The sequence below is a fragment of the Nyctereutes procyonoides genome, unplaced genomic scaffold, assembly GCF_905146905.1.
Source record: "Nyctereutes procyonoides isolate TBG_1078 unplaced genomic scaffold, NYPRO_anot_genome, whole genome shotgun sequence".
NCBI lineage: Eukaryota > Metazoa > Chordata > Mammalia > Carnivora > Canidae > Nyctereutes > Nyctereutes procyonoides.
This window is the reverse complement of record NW_026575040.1, coordinates 4,986,096-5,007,778: the sequence shown is the minus strand read 5'-3', so window position 1 is coordinate 5,007,778 and position 21,683 is coordinate 4,986,096. Positions and strand designations below refer to the sequence as shown.

The following is a 21,683-nucleotide window of genomic DNA, read 5'->3' as shown; positions in this document are numbered from 1 at the left end:
TGTTATAATTTGTGATTATACAAATTTACATTACATACAGCCTTCTACCTGGCTAGGTTGGTCCAGGAAAACATGTTTGGCATTGCTCATTAATTTTTTTAAAAATTCATGTTTATTTTCTATTATTAAAAAATGGGGGAGGGGAAGCAAGTTTAAAGGCCAAAAATAAAATAAATAACATAAAATAAAATAAAATAAAATAAAGACACAGAGTACCATTATTTCAGTTAAAATCAACTGGATTATTTAACATATACCCTATTCACTAGACCAAATGTCAATCAGCAAACTATGCCCAGAACATCAAATACAACCCACTGCCCACTTCTGTAAATAGTTTTACTGGAACAAAGCCCTGCCCCATCGTTTACTTATTGCCCAAAGCTGTTTTCACTCCACAGCAGAAGCAGAGTTAAATAGTTCCAAGAGAAAACAACATCCTTCCTTTCTCTGTAGGGGAAGGACACAACATCTAAAATACTTACTATCTGGCCCTTCACAGAAAAAAAACATGAGGACTTCTGCTCCAGACCTCTTAAGACAGAACAGAAAATCTCTACATTAGTGCTAAATTAAATAATCTTATTTTCCTAACTTATGATTTGACACACACTGTTGAAGTGTCTTTTATCTGAGTCCTATCAAATGAAGGTCTGGCTTTGTTGCTGTGTTCACTGAGGTTTCCCATGTACAAACCATTTTACGAGGAAGAAGCTGTGAAGGTTAGCTTTAGATTAGCAAAGGCTATTCGCTATTCCCATCAGATTTGCTTGTGGCCTATTTTTCTTATATTGCTGTAAAATTACCATTTCGGAGTCACTGTGAGAGGCCTGACCCAGGCTGGGTGCAGGCCCTAGCTCAGAGTGAGAAGCTTGGTCAAGGGAGAGAAGGGGCTCAATAATGTCATCGTAATCATCTTCCTCTGTATCCCCCTCCCCATCGGCAAAAGTACCTCTAGTCAAGAAATCGGAGCGCGTCCGCGCCATTCGAGCTTTCTTTTTATGGGCCGGTCTGGCAACCTGCTTGACCAAATGATAAAACAAATAACACAACAATTTTTGGTTTTGGTTTGGTTTTTTTTTGGAGATGATGCCAATGAAAGACAGAGAGCTCATGAATTTCTTGAAACATCCCTCCACCCCGCTAGTAGTGTCCTTTCTACTAGAAGTGACAGAGATAACCAAAAGCAATCCATATATATTACTCCAGACAAAGGACAAAAATGGAAGCTAAGTCTACACTGTTCTCCATAGCCAAGGAAATCATCTTTCACCGCCATTATATGACACCAAAGCCACTTGCATAAATTGCCTTCTTTTTTTATGCAATATCTTTTTTGTAGACATAATCTGAAATTTTAGTCAACATTCTCTCCCTAAGTATGACAAACTTAAATCATGGCTTCTTTTGTATAAACACTTGGGAGTAAATGCATAAATGAGATGCTCTACCTATAAGAATAATAATTTCCAAAATAGGTGAATCTATTTTACATAAAAGATAGATAAAATTTAATACTTACCTCTCCTTGGCCCAGCCCAGTTAACTTCACAGGTTTCCAAGTTAGTTCATCTTGTTTACAGAGTTGAGGATTTCCACTGTTTAAGGCTTCCTTGTTAGCACTTAGGGTAAAACAAAAGGATTACAATTCAATTCCTAGCAGACATCCCACGGTGGAAGTCTTAAAATACAGCATGAAATACAGCCTAACAAACCACGTCAAAGAATTCTAGCAAATTACATAAATACTTGCAGATCTTATTCAATTCCCAAAACAATATACCATTTTTTTCTGCTTACCTAATTAATAGTATCAAGAACTGACATATGTGACTGCATTACTAGAGGCCTGTCCCTGATAATCACTTGGTATGTTCCACTCTGACATACATTTAAGAATAATAGCAGCAGAATTAACTCAAGAAAACTAATGTATTTGATGATAAGGGAAAATGTCACATATCCCCAAATCTTTAGAATTAGTCTTAGAAGGGACCTTTTATTCTAATCATGATAAAATACCTGATAAGTAGCTACCAAGTGATATAGATTCCATTACTTTGTTTTATACTAAGATGGCTCCTATTGATTAGCAAATTTTTTTTAAAGATTTTATTTATTTATTCATGAGAGAGAGAGAGAGAGAGAGGCAGAGACACAGGCAGAGGGAGAAGCAGGCTCCATGCAGGGAGCCCAATGTGGGACTTGATCCCGGGACTCCAGGATCACACCCTGGGCCAAAGGCAGGCGCTAAACCACTGAGCCACCCAGGGATCCCCCAGTTTCTTTCTGAAATCTCTCTGCAGCTTTCATCTATTACCTAAGTTTTAAAACTTTGTTATACAGAACAAAATCAACACTAGCAGGATAACAAATTGTTATCAAATTAAAGGAGGTATGCTATACAGATGGTATAGAGTTACCTTGTGAAAATTTAATTTTGCTTGAATAACCACACAATGTGACTACTTTATCATTAAATTCTGTGTTGAAATGGATATCTGATGAAAATCTGAAAAGAGTCCAGAACTTTCATGGCCCTAATTACCTATATTAACCCAGTACCATGAGTCTTAAAATTTATCAACAACATGTTGCTAATCTGTCCTTCGCAGAACTATAGTTCACAAGAATCATACCTTACATTTGAGCTTAGCACGGGGTTTAGACACTAACTTATAATACAAGTTGGCAGACTAATTGTTCTATCTTTCAAAATCTTCCAATCTTCAATCTTAATTTTTACAAATGAAGACCTAGAGGCTTTAAGAGGTTTTTCTTGTCCTTTGCCCTATGCAATAAGTCCTTAAACAAACCTCAATAGATGGCAATCTTTGCTAGCTAAAGGCTTCTCAGAGATCTCCCTTTTTGACCAATGTATGATCAACCCCAGCAATCCTAGGCTATCCTAAAAGATTCCTTTTTATTAAAATCTCTCTTGCCACAGTTAAGCCTATTGGCCTTTGATTTGTTCACAAAAGAGGGAAACAATTAACAGGATCTTTGACAGCACCTGACAACCCTAGCCAACTTTTAAATTCATAGCATTTTCTTTAGATTTTCCCATGATTTCTTTTTTGTCTTCCTTCATTAACCAGATGAAGACCACTATGCATTTATCTATGGCATAGAAAGAACACTAAAGTTACTTCCTAATCATGAAACTCAATAGTGATTCCTAATCATGAAACTCAAGTTCTAGTCCCAGCTATCTCTCAGTGTGTGACCTTGAACAAGTCATTTCACCTTTACAGGCCCCAGTGATCCAATCTATAACATATGGGAACTGAACAAAATAAATTGAGAAACAACACTTATGATTCTATAAAATGCAACAAGAGAAGATCTGAAGTATGAATGCTAATTAAGCTTTCACATAAAAAAAACGTAATACATAATTATTTTAAAGAAAAGCAGGTCATAATGAGGTAAAAAGTAAACTAGATCAAGTAGCCTTAAGATTGTTTATCTTGGAGAATGATAAAAGGAGTTTACAAGAATTCATAAGAATGATTAATGTTTTTGAAATCTACAAGTAAACTTTCTACAGAACACATCCATGGATCCAACAGTTACACACACACATACAACACATACACACATCACTAAACTTAATCAGAATGACAGGAAATAATGTTTTTAACACTCTGATGAGCTTATATATACTACATAAAGTCTTTGAACTTTGGGGCAATCTCAAGGTTAATGGGCAAGTACAGGACCTCAAGCTGTCCTTTAGTCCAGCAGCATTTCATAATAGCACACAAAAATCCCTGATGGAAAAATATCAATAATCCCTTGCTTATATTTACAAAGTGTTTCTACAAAATCTGTACATAATTTTAAAGACTGAAAGATTAAAAGCTCAAGCTATGGGGTGCTTGGGTGGCCCAGTGGTTGAGTATCTGCCTTTGGCTCAGGTCATGATCCCAGGGTCCTGGGATGGAGTCCTACACTGGGCTCCCCACAGAGAGCCTGCTTCTCCCTCTGGCTATGTCTCTGTCTCTCTTTGTGTCTTTCATGAATGAATAAAATCTTAAAAAATCAAAAAAAAATTTTAAAAGATCATGCTATGATGAGAGAAAAGGTTATTTTTCACAGTAAATGTGAAATTTAATTTTTTTTAGTCCTAAGATATAAAAACCTCCTTTTACTTAAACACTGACATTCTCCCACAAGAACTGAAAAAATCCACAGTATACAAAGACTTAATATAAATTTCTTAAATTTTATCATGTTTGTTGTTATGTTCTACCTAAAAAGTGCTTTTCTCATGGTGACCACTAGTTAAGAAAACTTAAAAGCATAAAGAACTTTCACTTATATGAGGCATCTACTTAAGTAGTCAAACTCTTAGAAAGTAGAATGGTGGTTGTCAGGAGCTTGGAGTAAGGGAAAGGGGAGGAGCTGTTTGATGGGTAATAAGAGTTTCTTTTGCAAGATGAGAAAGTTCACTGTCCTATACAATTAAGATTGGTTAGGATGGTAAATTATATTCTTTTTGTGTTTGTTTGTTTTTCTTACCACACAAAAAAAGTATACTTACTGAAGACCATAAATAGGCTAATCGCTGAGACAAAGTACATTAACTTTAGGTTTAAAGCCTGACACTATCAAGCTTGGACTTGCCACACCTGAGAGATATAGGGCTACCAGCGTTTGCTGAATCCTACTATGTTTACAGGTGCTGTACTGCCCTTCACAAATGCTTTCTCACCTAATGAGGAGGAACCCAAAAACTCTATCTGTGCTTAGTCAAAGATTCCTATGGTATAATTATATCCAATTTCAGGTAGCAGGTAGAGTCAACAATTAGGGAATTTTTTTTTACACAGAGAAAATGGCTAATTTCAGTAGCACCCATACACACAGTTGAGGTAGATTAAGGCACCTTAATAAAATCCTCCAAAGTTTCCTATTTATACATCAAATGTTTACTTCACTTACAGGGAAATATTCATATTGTCCTTTGGCGTGAAGAAAATAACACTAGTAGTTCCATCTCTGGAAGGGTCATCAGATTTGTGGCCATAAGACTGAGTTGGTCTATGGTGTTCTCTTTTTGAAATACGATTTTTAGAAAGTTTACAGGCTACATTCAGTTGGGTGCACATTCTGTCTGTCTTGGAAAATTCCTTGTTAGTAGCAGATTGGTATGGGCCTCCTTTCCTTTCAAAGAACAAGGTGACAGGTCGGTCTTTCTGGGATAGGTGAGCAGAAGGACTATCTTTTGAAAGAAGAGCTGCATCTTTTACAGTTACTGATGGAGGCCCTAGAACACTGGGTTCTTCCTTATTTGGGGTATTCAGAATGAGGAGAGAGGATGACCTCTCTACTCTTTGCTTTGATGGATGGAAAGATGGTGCCAGGAGGGACTCCTCAGTTCTTGGCTTTTCAATGGTCTTGAAGGCTTTACGCTCCTTCTCTAAAATATCTGTTTGCTTACGAATCTGTTCCATCATCTCTTTTTCATTCTGTTGCTGCAACTGCTTTTGCCTTTCTTCCTTTTCAATGTTTAGCTTTTCTAACTTCTTCAGCACAGTATTAGAAGAATCTGTATTCAAAGATGTAACAACTTGATTTTCTCCTGAGAAGTGGTACTTTCTGGCTTCTCTGTTGATATCCAAAGTAAGAGATGAAAGGGTTTCTTTACCTTCTAATAGCTTGTTTCTCTGGATACTTGTATCTGGTTGGGAACTTGTTTTCAGTGGGTCTTGTTGGGGAATATAAAAAAATGTAGGCAAACTATTTGAAATAAAAGGGTCTCTCAGCTGTGGCTTACAGGTAATAGATTCAGAACTACAAACCAGTTTTTCCTTCATAGTCCCATTCTTCAAATGCACTGAGTCAGAGGGTGTCCCCTTTTCAATCAATGTATAGTTAGTCTCACTTGAGGCACTGAGGGCATTGTCCTGTGAATCAAATTTTGGACTGCTAGGTATTTTAGGTGATAGAAACTGCAAGTCTCCTTCATCTAAAATTATGGACTCTAGTTTGCTCTTTTGGCTTTCCTCACAACTCAGAAGTTCCAAGCTTCCTTGAGAGCTTTCACTGTCAGGTGTACCCTGTAGAGACTGAAGGCCTTCAGTGAGTTCTGCAGACCATCTACGTTCCTCTGAAGGAGACACACCACCAAGAGAACGAACTTTCAACAATTCTAAACTAAATATAGCTTGCTCTAGTTCTCTCATTCTCCGACTCTCTCTTTTGGCCCGACCTACTTTTTTCTGGTGGAGATCCTCCAAGGACTTAGGTCTCTCTCTTACAATCACTTCTTCCTGTAAGTCCACACCACTTTGACTTCTGGCTCTTTCCTGTCGCTTGTTTGGGGACTCTTTCAAGCAGTCCGTTGAACTTTCTTGGCTAATTCGATTACTTTCTATCACAGATTTACATTCCTCTATAGCTTTTACTCTGTTGTCAAAGGTACAATCCTCCCATTTTGAAGGGTCTGATCCCTGAATTTCCAGAGCTCCATATGGCTCAATATTTGCCAATCCAAGTTCTAGTTTTGTTTCTTTCAGTCTTTGTTCTTTCAAAACTTTAAATCTATATAAAAACAGGAAAAAATGGGTTAGCGACAGCTTTTAGTTACTACTGGAGAGAATACATTTTACTGAGAATTTAAGAAATAAATGGAAAGTTCCAGAATTTTCTTTGTAAGCTAACATGGACAAATATTTCATAATTCTATTTCTATGAGTGAGACGATATTTTATCAAATGCATTATTTCTAATAGGGCATTCTAGTCAAAACATAAATTAACTCAGAAGTTCTCATTTAAAAAATCTTTATTTTAAGATAAACCTTAAGTTTCTAAAGGTAAACACAACTGAATACTGACAATTTTTAAAGACTCAACTGAATGTAAAAGTTAATTCTTAGCAGTTAAAACCACAGACAATCTTCAATCAAATTTAATTAAGTAAACATCTATTTAGCTTCTATTATAGACCATATAATGTGGGTTAAAACTGCTAAGAGTATCACAGCCTACTGGAGAAGACAAAATTGTACATAACCAATACTAATACAAGTCAGACAAGTGTTAGAGCAGAGATACAAACAAAATACTTGCAAAGAGAGAAAGGAGTAATTATCACAGACACAAAGATTACCTTTGTCTTGCTCTGAATCCTCTACATACTGATTGCAAAAGGATAATTTTGTTCCTTTGTTCTTGATACCTCTTACTTTCCCTGTAGCCTTTCCATCTTGTCTGAATACAGACAGCAGCCATGTGTCTCCGCCTGTAGTGCTCCTTCCATCTCTGCTGGATGATGATGGCTGCAGTCCGGAGCTCCAAATACCGCTGCCTCTCCAAGTGAGCACGCCAGGAAGCCTGGAGAAGAGTGGCTGCACTAGTCATGACTAAAGCATCCTTCTGCACAGCTACATTTCTGACTTGCTTCTGATTTAGGTAATTCCTCCAGAATCGCTGTGTGGGAAAAACAATAGAAACTGCTGTCATAAATTCTTATACCGTATTTTTTTCACAAAAAAAAAAAGAATAAATTTATTTTGTCAAAAATAAAGGTTACGTGGCTTAACAGTTAAATTGTACACAACTGAAGGGGAAAAAAGGGGTTTTTTTTTCCAGATACGCTTGGTTAAAACAACTCTTTTACTTACATACTATAACTTCAATGAGGTTAATTATGAACTTAATCTAAAAATCTAAAAATTTTGATGCTTTAACAGATTACAGTATCTTCTCATGCTATAGTTTGCCAATAATAATGGGATTAAAAAACATTTCAAAGATTAAGATTCTAAAAATTTTCTTGATAAGCAGTAAAGGGCCTATGGAGAAAAATGGTCATCATATAAATCAATGAGGAAGAATATAAAACAGATAAATATGAATAAGATACCTATCATCCAAAATGAGTATAGAGCAACAACAATGTATATATATAACTCTCAAGTATCAATCAGGATACTATCAAATAAAAATAACTATGTCAATAAAAATTAAGGCACATAATTCTGTTGCCCTAATAATATAAGACACTGTAACTATAATTTAATTTAAATTCAATTCCATCAGTATTTATCAATAGTCTATTATTATATGCCAGGTAATCTGCTGGGTGCTATGAACATTTCAAAAATGAGTAAGAGGGGTGCCTGGATGGCTCAGTCAGTTAAGTGTCTGACTCCTGGTTTCAGCTCATGATCTCATGGTCATGACATCAAGCACTGTGTCAGGCTCTGTGATCAGCAGGGAGTCTGCTTGAGATTCTCTTCTCTCCCTCTGCCCCTCGCCCTCTGCATTCTCTCTCTCAAATAATAAATATTTAAAAAAGATGAATAAGGGCAGCCTGGGTGGCTCAGCGGTTTAGCGCCGCCTTCAGCCCAGGGCATGATCCTGGAGACCTGGGATCAAGTCCCGCGTTGGGCTACCTGCGTGGAGTCTGCTGCTCCCTCTGCCTGTGTCTCTGCCTCTCTCTCTGTGTGTCTCTCATGAATAAATAAAAATTTTAAAAAATATATTTAAAATAAATAAAAATAAAAAAGATGAATAAGACACATTCTCATCTCTGAAGTTTATATTCTTACTCAAATGTTTCACAATAAAATTCTAGTTATTAAAATAAAGGCCAAATAAACTAACAAACATCATGTGAGGAATCCTTTGCTTCCAACCTGGATAATGATGGATGCCTGTCTCAGGTGGAGGAAATGCTGCCTACACAGCAGAACCCTGAACCATCGCTGCAACAATATGATTCTGCGGAGCACCTCTTGGTGAAGCAGATCTTGTAGGTGTTGTCGTTCCTGCTCCTTTAGGAATACCTACCAAATGGACAAAAGATGAGGAATACAGCTTAAGAAGAAATAAGAAATTTATTTCATGAATCATCCTTTCCATGGTAAGCTTCTTTAGAGAAGAACAAATACAACAGTAGACATGAAAAGCAGTAATGATAAATATTTCTATCCATTTATCCAAAGAATCATTCTCAAAATGAGAATGGGGGCACTTGACAGGATGAGCACTGGGTGTTATTCTGTATGTTGGCAAATTGAACACCAATAAAAAATAAATTTATTATTAAAAAAAAGGAGACATTAGAATACAGAATGGGAAATGGAAAAATGAACATGAATATAAAATTCCCAGTCTTAGATATTGTGATATATTACTCCCTTAGGACACTGACCCACCATCATGAGCCAATTACCACTGGTAACATGTCATTCATTTTTCATATTTTCAAGGATGTTAGCGGAGCGGGGGGGGGGGGGGGGTGTTGAGAACCATAGATAGATCCTGAAGTTTGATGATGATATGAATAAACCAAAAAGTCTTTTTGAAACCCAGTATGCATCAAAGATTTCTTGCTACTCAAGGCTATTAATCCGTCGTTTATATACTCTTTCATTCCACTAGGGATATAGGGGAAAACAAATACAACTTATGACACAGACCCTCTGGAAATAGGATTTGCACTTTACCCTTAAGAGCAGGTAGATATAAACAACTATATATATTTAAGTTGTACAATGTGATATTTTGGTATATGTATTCACTGTGAAGTAATTACCACAAACTAATTAATAAATCCATCACCGCCCACATCTGTCAAAAATTTTAAACTATTTTTTTTTAAAAAGAATAGAGATTAGATACACAAAAAGGAAAACAGTAAACTATAAGGCAAAAGACAGAGGCCTCTACCTGAGCAAAACAAGGAGTTGGGAATAATAATAAATGACCATGGAGGGCAGCCCGGGTGGCTCAGCAGTTTAGTGCCGCCTTCAGCCCAGGGCCTAATCCTGGAGACCCGGGATCAAGTCCCACGTCAGGCTCCCTGCATGGAGCCTGCTTCTCCCTCTGCCTGTGTCTCTGCCTCTCTCTCTCTGTGTATCTCTCATGAGTAAATAAATAAAATCATTAAAAAAAGAAAAAAAAAAGAAAAGAACATGGATATGGTAGCATATACAGGGGCCAACAGAACAATTAATCTTCATAAAGAAGACATTAAATGGTGTGAAGTCACAATATGGAGGTTCTTGAAGGAGAGAAAGATGTTTGAATTTAATGAGGAGGTTATCACAGGACTATTATTAAGCAGGAAATCAACATGAAAGAAAGAGGTATATTAAGATGATGATTTTCATACTATGGATAGAGTGAGTTAAATGGAATGATAAATAGGCTGAAATCAGATAAGGGATCTGTTACTACAAGAAAAATATAAGTGAGAGCTTAAAACAGTAAAATGCAAGCAGTAGGAATGAAAAAAGGGAGAGATGTGAGAATCATTTGCAAGGAAAAAAAGAAATAGAACTTTGTAAAAGGACTAAAGTGAAGGGTAGGCCAAATCTCATTACAGATTTTAGCCTAAGAACCTAGATGGATGACAGAGAAAAAGAGTAGTTGATAAAATAAGGACAATAGGGGAATCTCGATAAGGTCACTTTGAGCAAGCTGAGTTGAAGATTACAGTAGAATACCTGGGGAGAGATTGTTTTTAGGCAATTAAAACTAAAGGCAGAACTAGAGCATTTGCCAGAACTCTTTGGTTAATACTGACTATATTAAGTAAAAATCCTGGCCTAATCAATTTCCTTATGGTATCTGGTACACTTTTTCATGAATGTTCTCATGAGCAAAGATTGCTATTATTATTTAAATATAAAAATGCACTCAAATTTGACAAGGACCATATATATTATATTTACCATGGATTTTCCAACTTGGTAATTATCTGAATTAAGACTTATTTTCCTGAAGAAATCCTGAATGTTAAATTTGGATGGAATAATATTTCGGGGAAGAAGTACGTGGAAGTGGCTCACAAAATCCTGAAAAATGAAAAGAAAAATATTGTAAAATCACAAGAATATTATATGTCAACAAGGTCCTAAACTAGCTAATTATTCTTTTATCGATCCTGCCCTCACCTTGAAACAGACTTAAACCAAGAAATTATTTAATTTAAAAAATTACAAAATAATTAATTGGTAAAATGGGGGTAGGGAGTAGAGAGAAGATAATTTGTTATCAAAGGGGAATGGAAGAAGAAAAAGGCAGAAACTAATTATCCCTTTGAGAAAGCTGTATTAAAGACAAAAGAAAAAGTTATTTAATAAGAATTGAAATTTTTAGCAGAAAAATATGCAAAGGTATCAGCTATTACATGGTATAACTGAGAACGAAGCTTTCCCTCCCAGAAACAGCAAAGAACTTGGTCAGCTGCTAAAAAGTTTCAATATATTTTCTATACCTATAGCAGCAATAGCTGATAAGAATAACTGTAAGCCTGTTGACAGCTTACTATGAAAGAAAATCTTGCTGGGATAACTTTACAGAAAAGGGAATGGAATCTTGTGAACTAGATAGTTTTATTGAATTATTTCAATTACTGGAATAATCAGTAGGAAGAACTACTGTATTATGAGTAAACTTAGTACTAGCAAACATTCAGATCAAATGAGAATAGCCAGGAACTAGATTCTATCATAACACAAATTTAGTAAGACTGCTGCCATTCAATAGAAGTGAGTATTCTCTACCCTTTTTCAATTCTGTATACAAAAGATGGAATGGAAATGAGTAAGAGAAATAAATAGGTGAATCCCAAATAAAAAATAAGCAAGACACAGGAATAATTTACTTAAGTGTATATACACTTAAATATCACCATAAAAGCATAACCTGGAAAGAGTATTTGCAGCTGTAGCCAGATTGGCGAATTCGAACCGTCTCTAGCATCCCAGTGTACCGAAGCTGTCGAAGTACCAAGGCATCATTGAATCTTAATGGCAGCTGTAACAAAGGAAATGGAAAAAATGATTAACCTGGACTAAGAGATCTCCCAATTAATATTTCTCTTATAAGTATGGTTAACTTCTGAATATCTAAAAATTGACTGGAGGTCGTCTGGTTAAGACATAGCAGAGGGATGGGAAAACCTTACCTCCCCATCTGGCAGCTTCAAAAAAGTTCTAACTGCCTGACCCTCGGGAAAAAGGAGAAACCAAGCTTCCAGGCTTTTCTAGTTGCAGAGAGGGAGAGGACCTTCAAAGCTAAAGAGAAATGTAGTTGCCCACAGGAGGAGGCCACATAATCTAGCCACTATAAAAATCTATAACCTACTTGTATACAGTCAAGAGTAACTGTATTTTTGTTTATATTTAAGATTTTCCCTATAATCTCACTCAGAAACCACTTACCCCCCTCTACAAGTGACCTTAGTTAACTAAGAGCTGACAAATTCTTCTTTCAGTAACTAGTACGAGGTTAGGAGTAGCTTATTTCCTGGGGCACCTGGGTAGCTCAGGTAAGCATCCAACTCTTGGTTTTGGCTAAGGTCATGATCGTAGCATCATGAGATCAAGCCCCGAGTTGAGCCCTACATCAGGCTCCTCACTCAGTGGGAGTTTGCTTGAGATTCTCTCTCCTTTTTCCTCTGCCTCTTACCCCACACCTCCCCCACTCTCAAATAAATAACATCTTAAAAAAAAAAAAAAACCAAAAACACAAAAGAGTAGCTTATTTCCCTAAACACTTTTTACTGATGATACTCGTAGGACACACTGAAAAGCAAAAAAATTCCTAAAATCCCCAAGAACTGATCTCCTCACTGCCTAGGCATTGATAAGGAAGAAGCTAAAGGAAATCACTCATCACCAGTCACAACATCATGTGACTTGTAGGTATCTCAGTAGGCATGATTTTAGATATTCAAAAGATATTGTTTTTAGATATTCAAAAGATATATTTGGAGCTTTTGGTATTTCTCCCTATTCTCTAAATACTATTTTCAATGACTCCCTAAGGCAATCCTGAACATTTTCCTGCAGAGATGGGACGTACCAGCTACCAAGGAAAAGAAATCAAACAAGCAACTTATGTTAAATAATAAGTCAATGTTTATTTAGTACTTATTCTATGCCTTGAAATACTTCATTAATTGAACTCTCTGTATAACAAGGTAGCAATTAACAGTAGGAACTCAAACTTCTATCTAACTGTAAATAAAAGGTTTCCTTTTTTGTTACTAAAGAATAGTTAACATTTACTAAACAATTAGTATGGGCCAGGAACATTCTAAGTACTTTGTACGTACTGACCCATCTAAACTATCAAAACACTATTAGGCTGGTCCTATAATTATAGTATATTCCTACAAAGATGAAAACACAAAAGCAACAGAAAGGGTAAGTTCACAAAGCTTGTAAACTATAGAGTTGAAGACTGCTTCCTAAAAATTAGGAAAGCTGAACATAATTCATACTATGCATTTATAGTATTACAGAACTATACATTTTAGCTGTTCAGGGTGGGAACTATTTTTTCCTATAATGAATATAAACATGATAGATGTTTACACTTATTAGATATATTTTGCAAAGCTCTAATTAGGAGACCTGTCATAGAAAACAGGAAGGAATCAAGAATGTCCACATTACTTATTTAACAGAGGCAAAAAGCTCTAAGCATAAAAAAATGCTAATAAAATTCTAAGAATGATAGCTTATATGTAATCAAGATTAAATCTCAAGGTAACAAAAGCTGCATAAAACTCTTTTTTATGATGGAATTTCATTAACATATTTGCTTCTCAGATTCTAGGAAACACTAAATCAAGCCCATATACATATCAAACAGGCAGGTAAGTACAGAAATTAGAAGAGTATCTTCAGAAAATATAGAATAATGTTTTCCTTTAAGAGATTATTTGCTATAATCTCTTCCCCTCCACTTCTTAAAAAAATGTAAAGCCTGATTTGAAGCAAACTGAGCTAGAAGCTCTCAATTTACAGGACATTGTTACCTTTTCGGCATTAGAGCGAATGCATTTTACAAAATAGGGTTCTGCTTGACCAAGTGTCTCCATCAGCTTGCTTAATGAGGCCTGCAATACAAAACAATATAATTAGCATTTTCTCCCATTCCAAACTGGCAGGAAATGATTTATAAATACAAACAACAATGTTGGCAAATTATGCTGAAACAAGTGGTATTATACACAGAAAAAGCTTTTTTTCTGAAAAGCAAATTGTGGGTATCCGCATACTGATTAAATTAAGGATAATTAAGGAGAAGGATGTTAATCTTAAAACTGATGGTTTGACAACAGTAAATATTGCAGATATATTACAAAATAACCTAAGTCTAGAACAAACTTTTCACTTTTTATCACTTTTCATGAAACAATTTATTCAAACTCATGTGTTCTTAGAGCAACTTTGAAAATCATCCAGTAGGGTATCCACTAGCTGGTATTTCCCCCAATTTCAGTGTTCATATTAGTGAACACTTTCATCCCTGATACTGATAGTTTATACTTTACTTCTTTTTCTCCTGATTAGTCTAGCTAGAGGTTTATAATTCTTTTATCTTTTCAAAGAACTAGCTCTTTGGTTTTATTTTTTCCTATTTTTTTTTTTAATTTTTTATTTTTATTTTATGATAGTCACAGAGAGAGAGAGAGAGAGAGGCAGAGACATAGGCAGAGGGAGAAGCAGGCTCCATGCACCGGGAGCCCGATGTGGGATTCGATCCCGGGTCTCCAGGATCGCGCCCTGGGCCAAAGGCAGGCGCCAAACCGCTGCGCCACCCAGGGATCCCTTATTTTTTCCTATTATTTTTGTTTTCAATTTCATTGATTTCTGTTTTCATCCTTATCATTTCATTCCATCTGCTTGCTTTGAGATTAGTATGTTTTTCTTTTGATAGTTTCCTAAGATAGAAACTTACATTATTGAGACCTTTTCCCTTTCATTAAAAGCATTTAGTGTTATTAATGAATCTTGGAGCACTGCTTTGGCTACACTGCACAAACTTTGATATTTTACTTTTACTCACAATATTTTTAAAATCTTTCTTTCCTCTTTGACTCATATATCATTTAGATTCCCCCCCCCCCAAATACCTGGGGATGGTTCTTTCATTTACTGATTTCCGGTTTAATTCCATTTTAAGGTCAGATAACATATTTTGTTTTTTAGTATTCTATTTATCTATTGGGTTCTCTGTAAAATTCCTTCGTAGCATTTTTTAGTGGCTGCTCTAGGGATTATGATATATAAACCTGTCACAGTCCACTCAGAGTTAATATTTTATAACTTCAAGTAAAACTCAGAAGCCTTACAACCATATAAATTCCTATTATTATGGTCATACATATTAGCAACATACAACTTTTTTTATTTAAGTGCTCTTTTTTTGTCATAAATGTATATATTGTAGTATAAGATGCTTAAATCATAAGTATATCTGATGAATTTTCACAAAGGGAGCATACTCTTGTAACCAAAGTCCAACTCAATAAACAAAATAGTACCAGAACCTCAGAAAGCCCTCTTTACCCCATCCCATTGAATTTTAGCAAGATCACTGTACATAAGTTACCTACCTCCACATCTGAATCAAGCATAACTATTACCCTGACTTCTAAAATGATAAGTTAGTTTTGCCTGCTCTATGACTTCATATAAAAACCAAAGATACACTATGTACTAGTTTGTATTTGTTGCATATAATATTTTGGACATTTTCAGTGCTATCGTGAATGACCCATTATATGACGATATCATAATTAAACAATCCATTTAAGATGGATATTTATTTGTTCCAGGTTGGGCTATTATAAATAAAATTGCTATGGACATTTTTTTACATATCTTTTAACTATTTTCCAAATACCTGAATCAGTTTATATTTCAATAGCAGTATATAAAAGTTCTGGTTGCTCCATATCCCTGTAAATACTTTCTATAATCAGTCTTTTTCATTTCAGCCAGGCAGGCAAGAGTATACTTAATCTGCATTTCTCTGATGATTAATAATGTTGGGCAGGTATTTAATAGGCTCAGCAGCCTCCTGGATTACATCTTTAGATATCAGACAAAATTTGGCTGTTCAAGACTTCTGCCCATTTAATTAGGGTATCTGTCTTTTTAAAAACTGATTTGTGGTTTTTCTTTTTTCTTTCTTTCTTTTTTTTTTTTTGTTTTTCATATACCCATATACAAGGTCCTTTCCAGATATATTGTTAATATATCTTAATACCTTGCAACTTGCCCTTTCATTCTCTTAATAGTCACTATTAAAATTTTTTAAAAACATTTTATTGAGATACAATTTAAATAATGTAAAAATGTACCCAATATAGTGTACACATCATTGATTTTTTAGTAAGTTTATATAATTGTGCAAACACCACTGAAAGTGAGATGTAGGAATTTTCCATCACCCCAGAAATTTCCCTCCTGCCCATATATATGCAAGTAATAACTGCTCCAAAAAAAAAAAAAAGGAAAAAGAAATAACTGCTCCTGCTCACAGTCCCAGAAAACCACCAATCTGCTTCCTGCTGCTATATACAAACTATCTTTGAAAAAAAATAATCCTTTTTAGACATCTTTTCCTCTGACTACAAAACCAATATGCAGGTATTGTAGAAAACTTAAGACACAGATATATGTTCAGAGATAAAAAGTCAGCTAGACAGTTATGTAATTGTTATTTAATGTATTACGATTGTATTTATTGCCATATGCCCAGTCAGAATAAAAGGAAATGGATTTCTATGTATAAAACTAAAATAAAACCAGAAAATACCTATAATCCCATTTTAGTTAAATACAGATGGCAGCAGAATGAAGTTTAAAATACATAATATATATAGAAAAAAACCATACATATTATCAGTGACTATATCTGGGCAGTAGGGTTTAAATGTTGGTTTTGTTTACAGCATCAATTTTCTGCTGCCTGTCTCCTCACACTGAAAACAATGAATTACTTTTTGGGATATCCACTACCACAGATACAAGGATGAAAAAGAAAAGGCAGTTGACTTTTTCCACCCCTTTACTTCTCTCCAAAATGACCATTATAATATGGCTTTTAAGTAATATGAATCATCTTTCCATTCAGGTATCTTGCAGATCATTTTGACCTTTCAATGCTAATCTGAATGAAACAGGTTCCTTTTTTCTAAAAACAAAAAAAAAAAAAAAAATTTATAAAAAGGTAAAATAAGAAATAACCTGAAACTGGGCACTGATGCTGGGAGGTTTTTTCTTCTTGTGCAAATGAAGAAGAGACTTGGTAATGCGATCCTGTAGCGTCAGTCTCGTCAGGTGCTTTAAAGAATTTACCTCTAGTAAATGCTGAAAAGAAGGGAGAAAAATAAAATTCTTCATATAAATTAATCGAAGAACAGGATAAACAAAATTGTAGACCAGTTTTCATTACTACCTATGTATAATGACTGTGGTGAATATGAGAGATTGGATATTCAACATCCATCTCACCCTTCTTTTCTGCAGAAGCTTCCTAGCTAAAAAGAAAACTGCACTTCTCTGTCTTGCATCTGTGTTCTGGATGTGATATAAGTTTATCATTTAGGTTCCCACATGTGAAACTGGGAAGGTATACTGGAGTAGAGACTCTGACTACTAGTTCTGTTTCTTCTGACCAGCATATACACCAAAGTGCCTTAGCTTTCTGTGATCCCCAGTGTCCAGTACTACCTTTATGAGTTGAGAGGCAGAACATAGGGAATCTGTGTTGTCACTGCAACTCTGTAAATGCACCCTAAGCCCTGGAGCCAGTCGTCATAGCAGCTTCTTCCTGATTCCTGGATCACACCACAGGTAGTATGTGCATACAAGCAGCAGTAGAATGGCACTTTCCTGCTTCCTAGCTGATTAACAGCTGGGGTCAGTTCTAAACTGCTGTTTTAATATTCTGAAACTCTAAGACTTCTAATGATTTTGTAAGTACCTCTTTGAATTAAGTCCTTTTCTACTTAAAAATATCCACAGTTATTATTGTTATCTGTAACTGAATCCTGACTCAGAGAGAAAATAAGTTAAATTCAATCTTAGGGCTATAGAAGGTAGGCCAGAAATATACACAAAAACCAAAACATCAACCCTATCAACCATGATCCTGATATACTAATTACTAATCTTAATAAGACAGGAGTTATACATAAATCAACTAAAGAATACAAAATAGGATATTTAAATAAAGTATTTGAGAGCTTTTATAGCCAATCCCAATTTTAAAAAAATATTTTATTCGTATATTTGACAGAGAGAAAGACAGCATACAAGCAGGGAGAGGGGCAGGCAGAGGGAGAGGGAGAAGCAGGCTCCCTGTTGAGCAGGGAAACTGATGAAGGCTGTATCCCAGGACTCTGGAGTCATGACCTGAGCGAAGGCAGATGCTTAACCAACTGAGCCACCCGGGCACCCCACCAATTACAATTTTTCAAACCATACCATATTTGCGGCAGTGAGTTTGTCCATGGAAAAAAATACATCTATACATATGTACAACCATATGCTATTATTCAAAAAGTACTAAAATTTTTATTGTATGAGAAGAACAGAACTGAATTAAAAACATGACAAATTTAAAAGTTTAAAGAAATATTAATTTTGACAATATAAACACTTAAAAATATAAACCTTCAAGTGGCAACAAGTACAATACATATTTTAACAAATGCAACTAAATAAAAATTTTCCAGCAATGACAAAGATTTATTATCTGTACATAAGAACTAAAACTCATTCCACAATTACAAATGAACAAAAAATCTGAAACAGGCAATCCTCAAAGTATAAATGACAAATAGTAAATGACAATCCTTCAATCTGACTTATGATCAAAGAAAAGTACATTTCTTTTGAAGAGATTTTCTGGGGCACCTGGGTGGCTCAGTCAGTTAAACATCTGCCTTCAGCTCAGGTCCTTATCTCAGGGTCATGGGATCAATGCCTGCCACTGGGGCTTCCTACTCCATGGAGAGTATGCATATCCCTCTCCCTGCCTCTCCCCCCCAGCTTATTTTCTCTTTCTCTCTAAAATAAAAAAAAATATTTAAAAAATAAAGAGATTTTCTGCATATCAAATTGGCAAACAAAGGACTAACAAAACCCAGTCTTCACGAGACTGCAAAGAAACAAATATTTATGTACTGTTCTCAGAAATGCAAATCAGTATAACTTTCCTGATAAACAATTCACTTATAGGTATTTACTTAAGGAGATTATCAAAGAAGATCTGAAAGTTATTTCTGACAACATACTTCAAAAAATAGTGAAAAATAACAGAGATATGCTTATATGGAATTATTTTCGTAAGTATGATTTAGCCACACAACTAAATACTATACAGTTCATAAATATACTGTAACCTGTATTTACTGACATGGAAAAATATTTGCAACTACAACTAACAAAATACCCCATATAATCAAGAACAAGACAAGGATGTCCACTGCGTCCTCTTGTCACTTTTATTCAACGTAGTACTAAAAGTCCTAGCCCCAGCAATCAGACAACAAAATATAAGAGGCATCCACATTGGTAAAGAAGAAGTTAAACTGATACTATTTGCAGATAATATAATATTATACACAGAAAACTCTAAAGACTCTAATAAAAAACTACTAGAACTAATAAATGAATTCAGTAGTAATAGAATACAAAATTAATATACAGAAATCAGTTGTTTCTATACGAATAGAAAAAAGAGAAATTAAGAGAACAAGTCCATTTAACTGCACCAAACAGAATAAAATACCTTCGAATAAACTTAACCAAGAAGGTGAAAGACCCATTCTCTGAAGACTAAAATACACTGATGAAAGAAACTGAAAATGACACAAATGAATGTAAAGAGATTCCATGTTCATGAATTGGAAGAATTAATACTGTTAAAATGCCCATACTACCCAAAGCAATCTACAGATTCAATGCAATCCCTATCAAAATATCAATAGTATTTTTCACAGAAGTAGAACAAATAATCTTAAAATTTGTATGGGACCACGAAAGACCACAAATAGCCAAAGCAATCTTGAAAAATGAAGAACAAAATTGGAGTTATCATAATCCCAGATTTCAAGATACACTACCAAGCTGCACTAATCAAAACTATGGTGCTGGCACAAAAATAGACACAAGTCAATGGAACAGAATAGAGAGTCCAGAAATAAACTCACACCTACATGGTCAATCTGTGACAAAGGAGACAAGAATATAAAATAGGGAAAAGACCATCTCTTCAATAAATGGTATGGGAAAGCTGAACAGCTACATGTAAAAGAATAAAACTGGACCACTTTCTCACACCATACTCAAAAATAAACTCAAACTGGATTAAAGACTTAAATATAAGACCTGAAACCATAAAAATCCTAGAAGAAAAAAACATAAGCAGTAGTCCCTCTGAACATCAGCCTTAGCAACATTTTTCTAGGCAAGGGAAACAAAAGCAAAAATAAACTATTGGGACTACATCAAAATAAAAAGCTTCTGCACAGCAAAGGAAACCTTCAACAAAATGAAAAGGCAACAAAGTAAATGGGAGAAGATATCTGCAAATGACATATCCAATAAGGGGTTAATAAAAAAGATCCAATTAAAAAATTGGTAGAGAACCAAAGAGATATTTTCCAAAGAAGACATACAGATGTTCAACAGACATATGAAAAGATGCTCAACATCACTCATCATCAGGAAAATACAAATCAAAAGCATGACGAAATACTACCTTATACCTATCAGAATGGCTAACATCAGAAAGACAAGAAATAACAAGTGTTGGTGAGGATATGAAGAAAAAGGAACCCTCATGCACTGTTGGAGGGAATCTAAATTGGTACAGCCACCATGAAAAACAGTATGGAGGTTCCTCAAAAAATTAAAAATAGAAATACCATTACAATCCAATAATCCACTACTGGTTATTTAGCCAAAGAAAACAAAAACAATAATTCAGAGAGATATATGTACCCCTATGTTTACTGCAACATTATTTACAATAGCCAAGATATGGGAGCAATTCCAGTGTCCATCAACAGTTGAATGGAAGATGTGGGGTGTATACATTCAAACACACACACATACACAATGGAACTAATACATAGCCATAAAAAAGAATGGGATCTTACCATTTGTGACATGGATAGATCTAAAGGGTATTATGCTAAGCAAAGTAAGACAAAGACAAATACCATATGATTTTGCTTATATGTGGAATACAGGAAACAAAACAAAGCAAAAGAATGAACAAACGGACTCATACAGAAAAAGAGTGATAGCCGCCAGAGGGGAGGGGTGAAACAGTTGAAGGGGATTAAGAAATACAAACTTCCAGTTATAAAATTAAAAAGTTACACAGATGAAAAGTACAGCAAAGGGAATACAGTCAATAATACTGTAATGAAGTAGTTGGTGACAGGTGGTGAGCACTGAGTAATGTATAAAAGCAATAAATCAACATGTTGTACACCTGAAACTAATACAACACTGTGTATTAACTATAAATCAATAAAAAGAAATAAACAGAGAAATAGATGGGATTCCTGTGACTGATAATTGAATGGAATTTTTTACTTCAGGCCAATATGAGTATTTTTAAACCATATGAAGTTTATAGAGAAGTTATTCACTTGAAGAGACTAGAAAAGAATGTTGCAAATAGCTAGACCCAGTGGTGGCATTCAAAATACTAAAAGGCTAATTATGGAAAGAGCCTAAACATCCATCAACTGATGAATGGCTCAAAAAGATGTGATACGTGTGTGTATATGTATACACACACACACACACACACACACACACACAATGATATTACTTGGCCATGAAAGAGAACGAAATCTTGCCATTTGCAACAACATGGATAGAGCAAGAGTGT

General features: G+C 35.0%; 1 protein-coding gene across 8 annotated transcripts in view; it reads right to left on the bottom strand.

Annotated features, from left to right (window-relative positions):
• The window catches only part of MYO9A (myosin IXA), a 291,269-nt gene that overhangs the window by 94,148 nt on the left and 175,438 nt on the right, over positions 1-21,683 (bottom strand). For 6 of the 8 annotated variants that reach the window (XM_055319695.1, XM_055319702.1, XM_055319694.1 and 3 more), the window contains 9 exons: positions 17,015-17,137; positions 13,792-13,872; positions 11,670-11,780; positions 10,694-10,816; positions 8,651-8,800; positions 7,120-7,439; positions 4,948-6,549; positions 1,523-1,622; positions 807-1,022 (listed from right to left, as the gene is read on the bottom strand). In XM_055319695.1, coding sequence (XP_055175670.1) covers positions 807-1,022; positions 1,523-1,622; positions 4,948-6,549; positions 7,120-7,439; positions 8,651-8,800; positions 10,694-10,816; positions 11,670-11,780; positions 13,792-13,872; positions 17,015-17,137 — 2,826 coding nt within the window. The remainder of the gene's footprint in view (positions 1-806; positions 1,023-1,522; positions 1,623-4,947; positions 6,550-7,119; positions 7,440-8,650; positions 8,801-10,693; positions 10,817-11,669; positions 11,781-13,791; positions 13,873-17,014; positions 17,138-21,683) is intronic. The other 2 variants (XM_055319697.1, XM_055319701.1) reach the window with 2 other exon arrangements.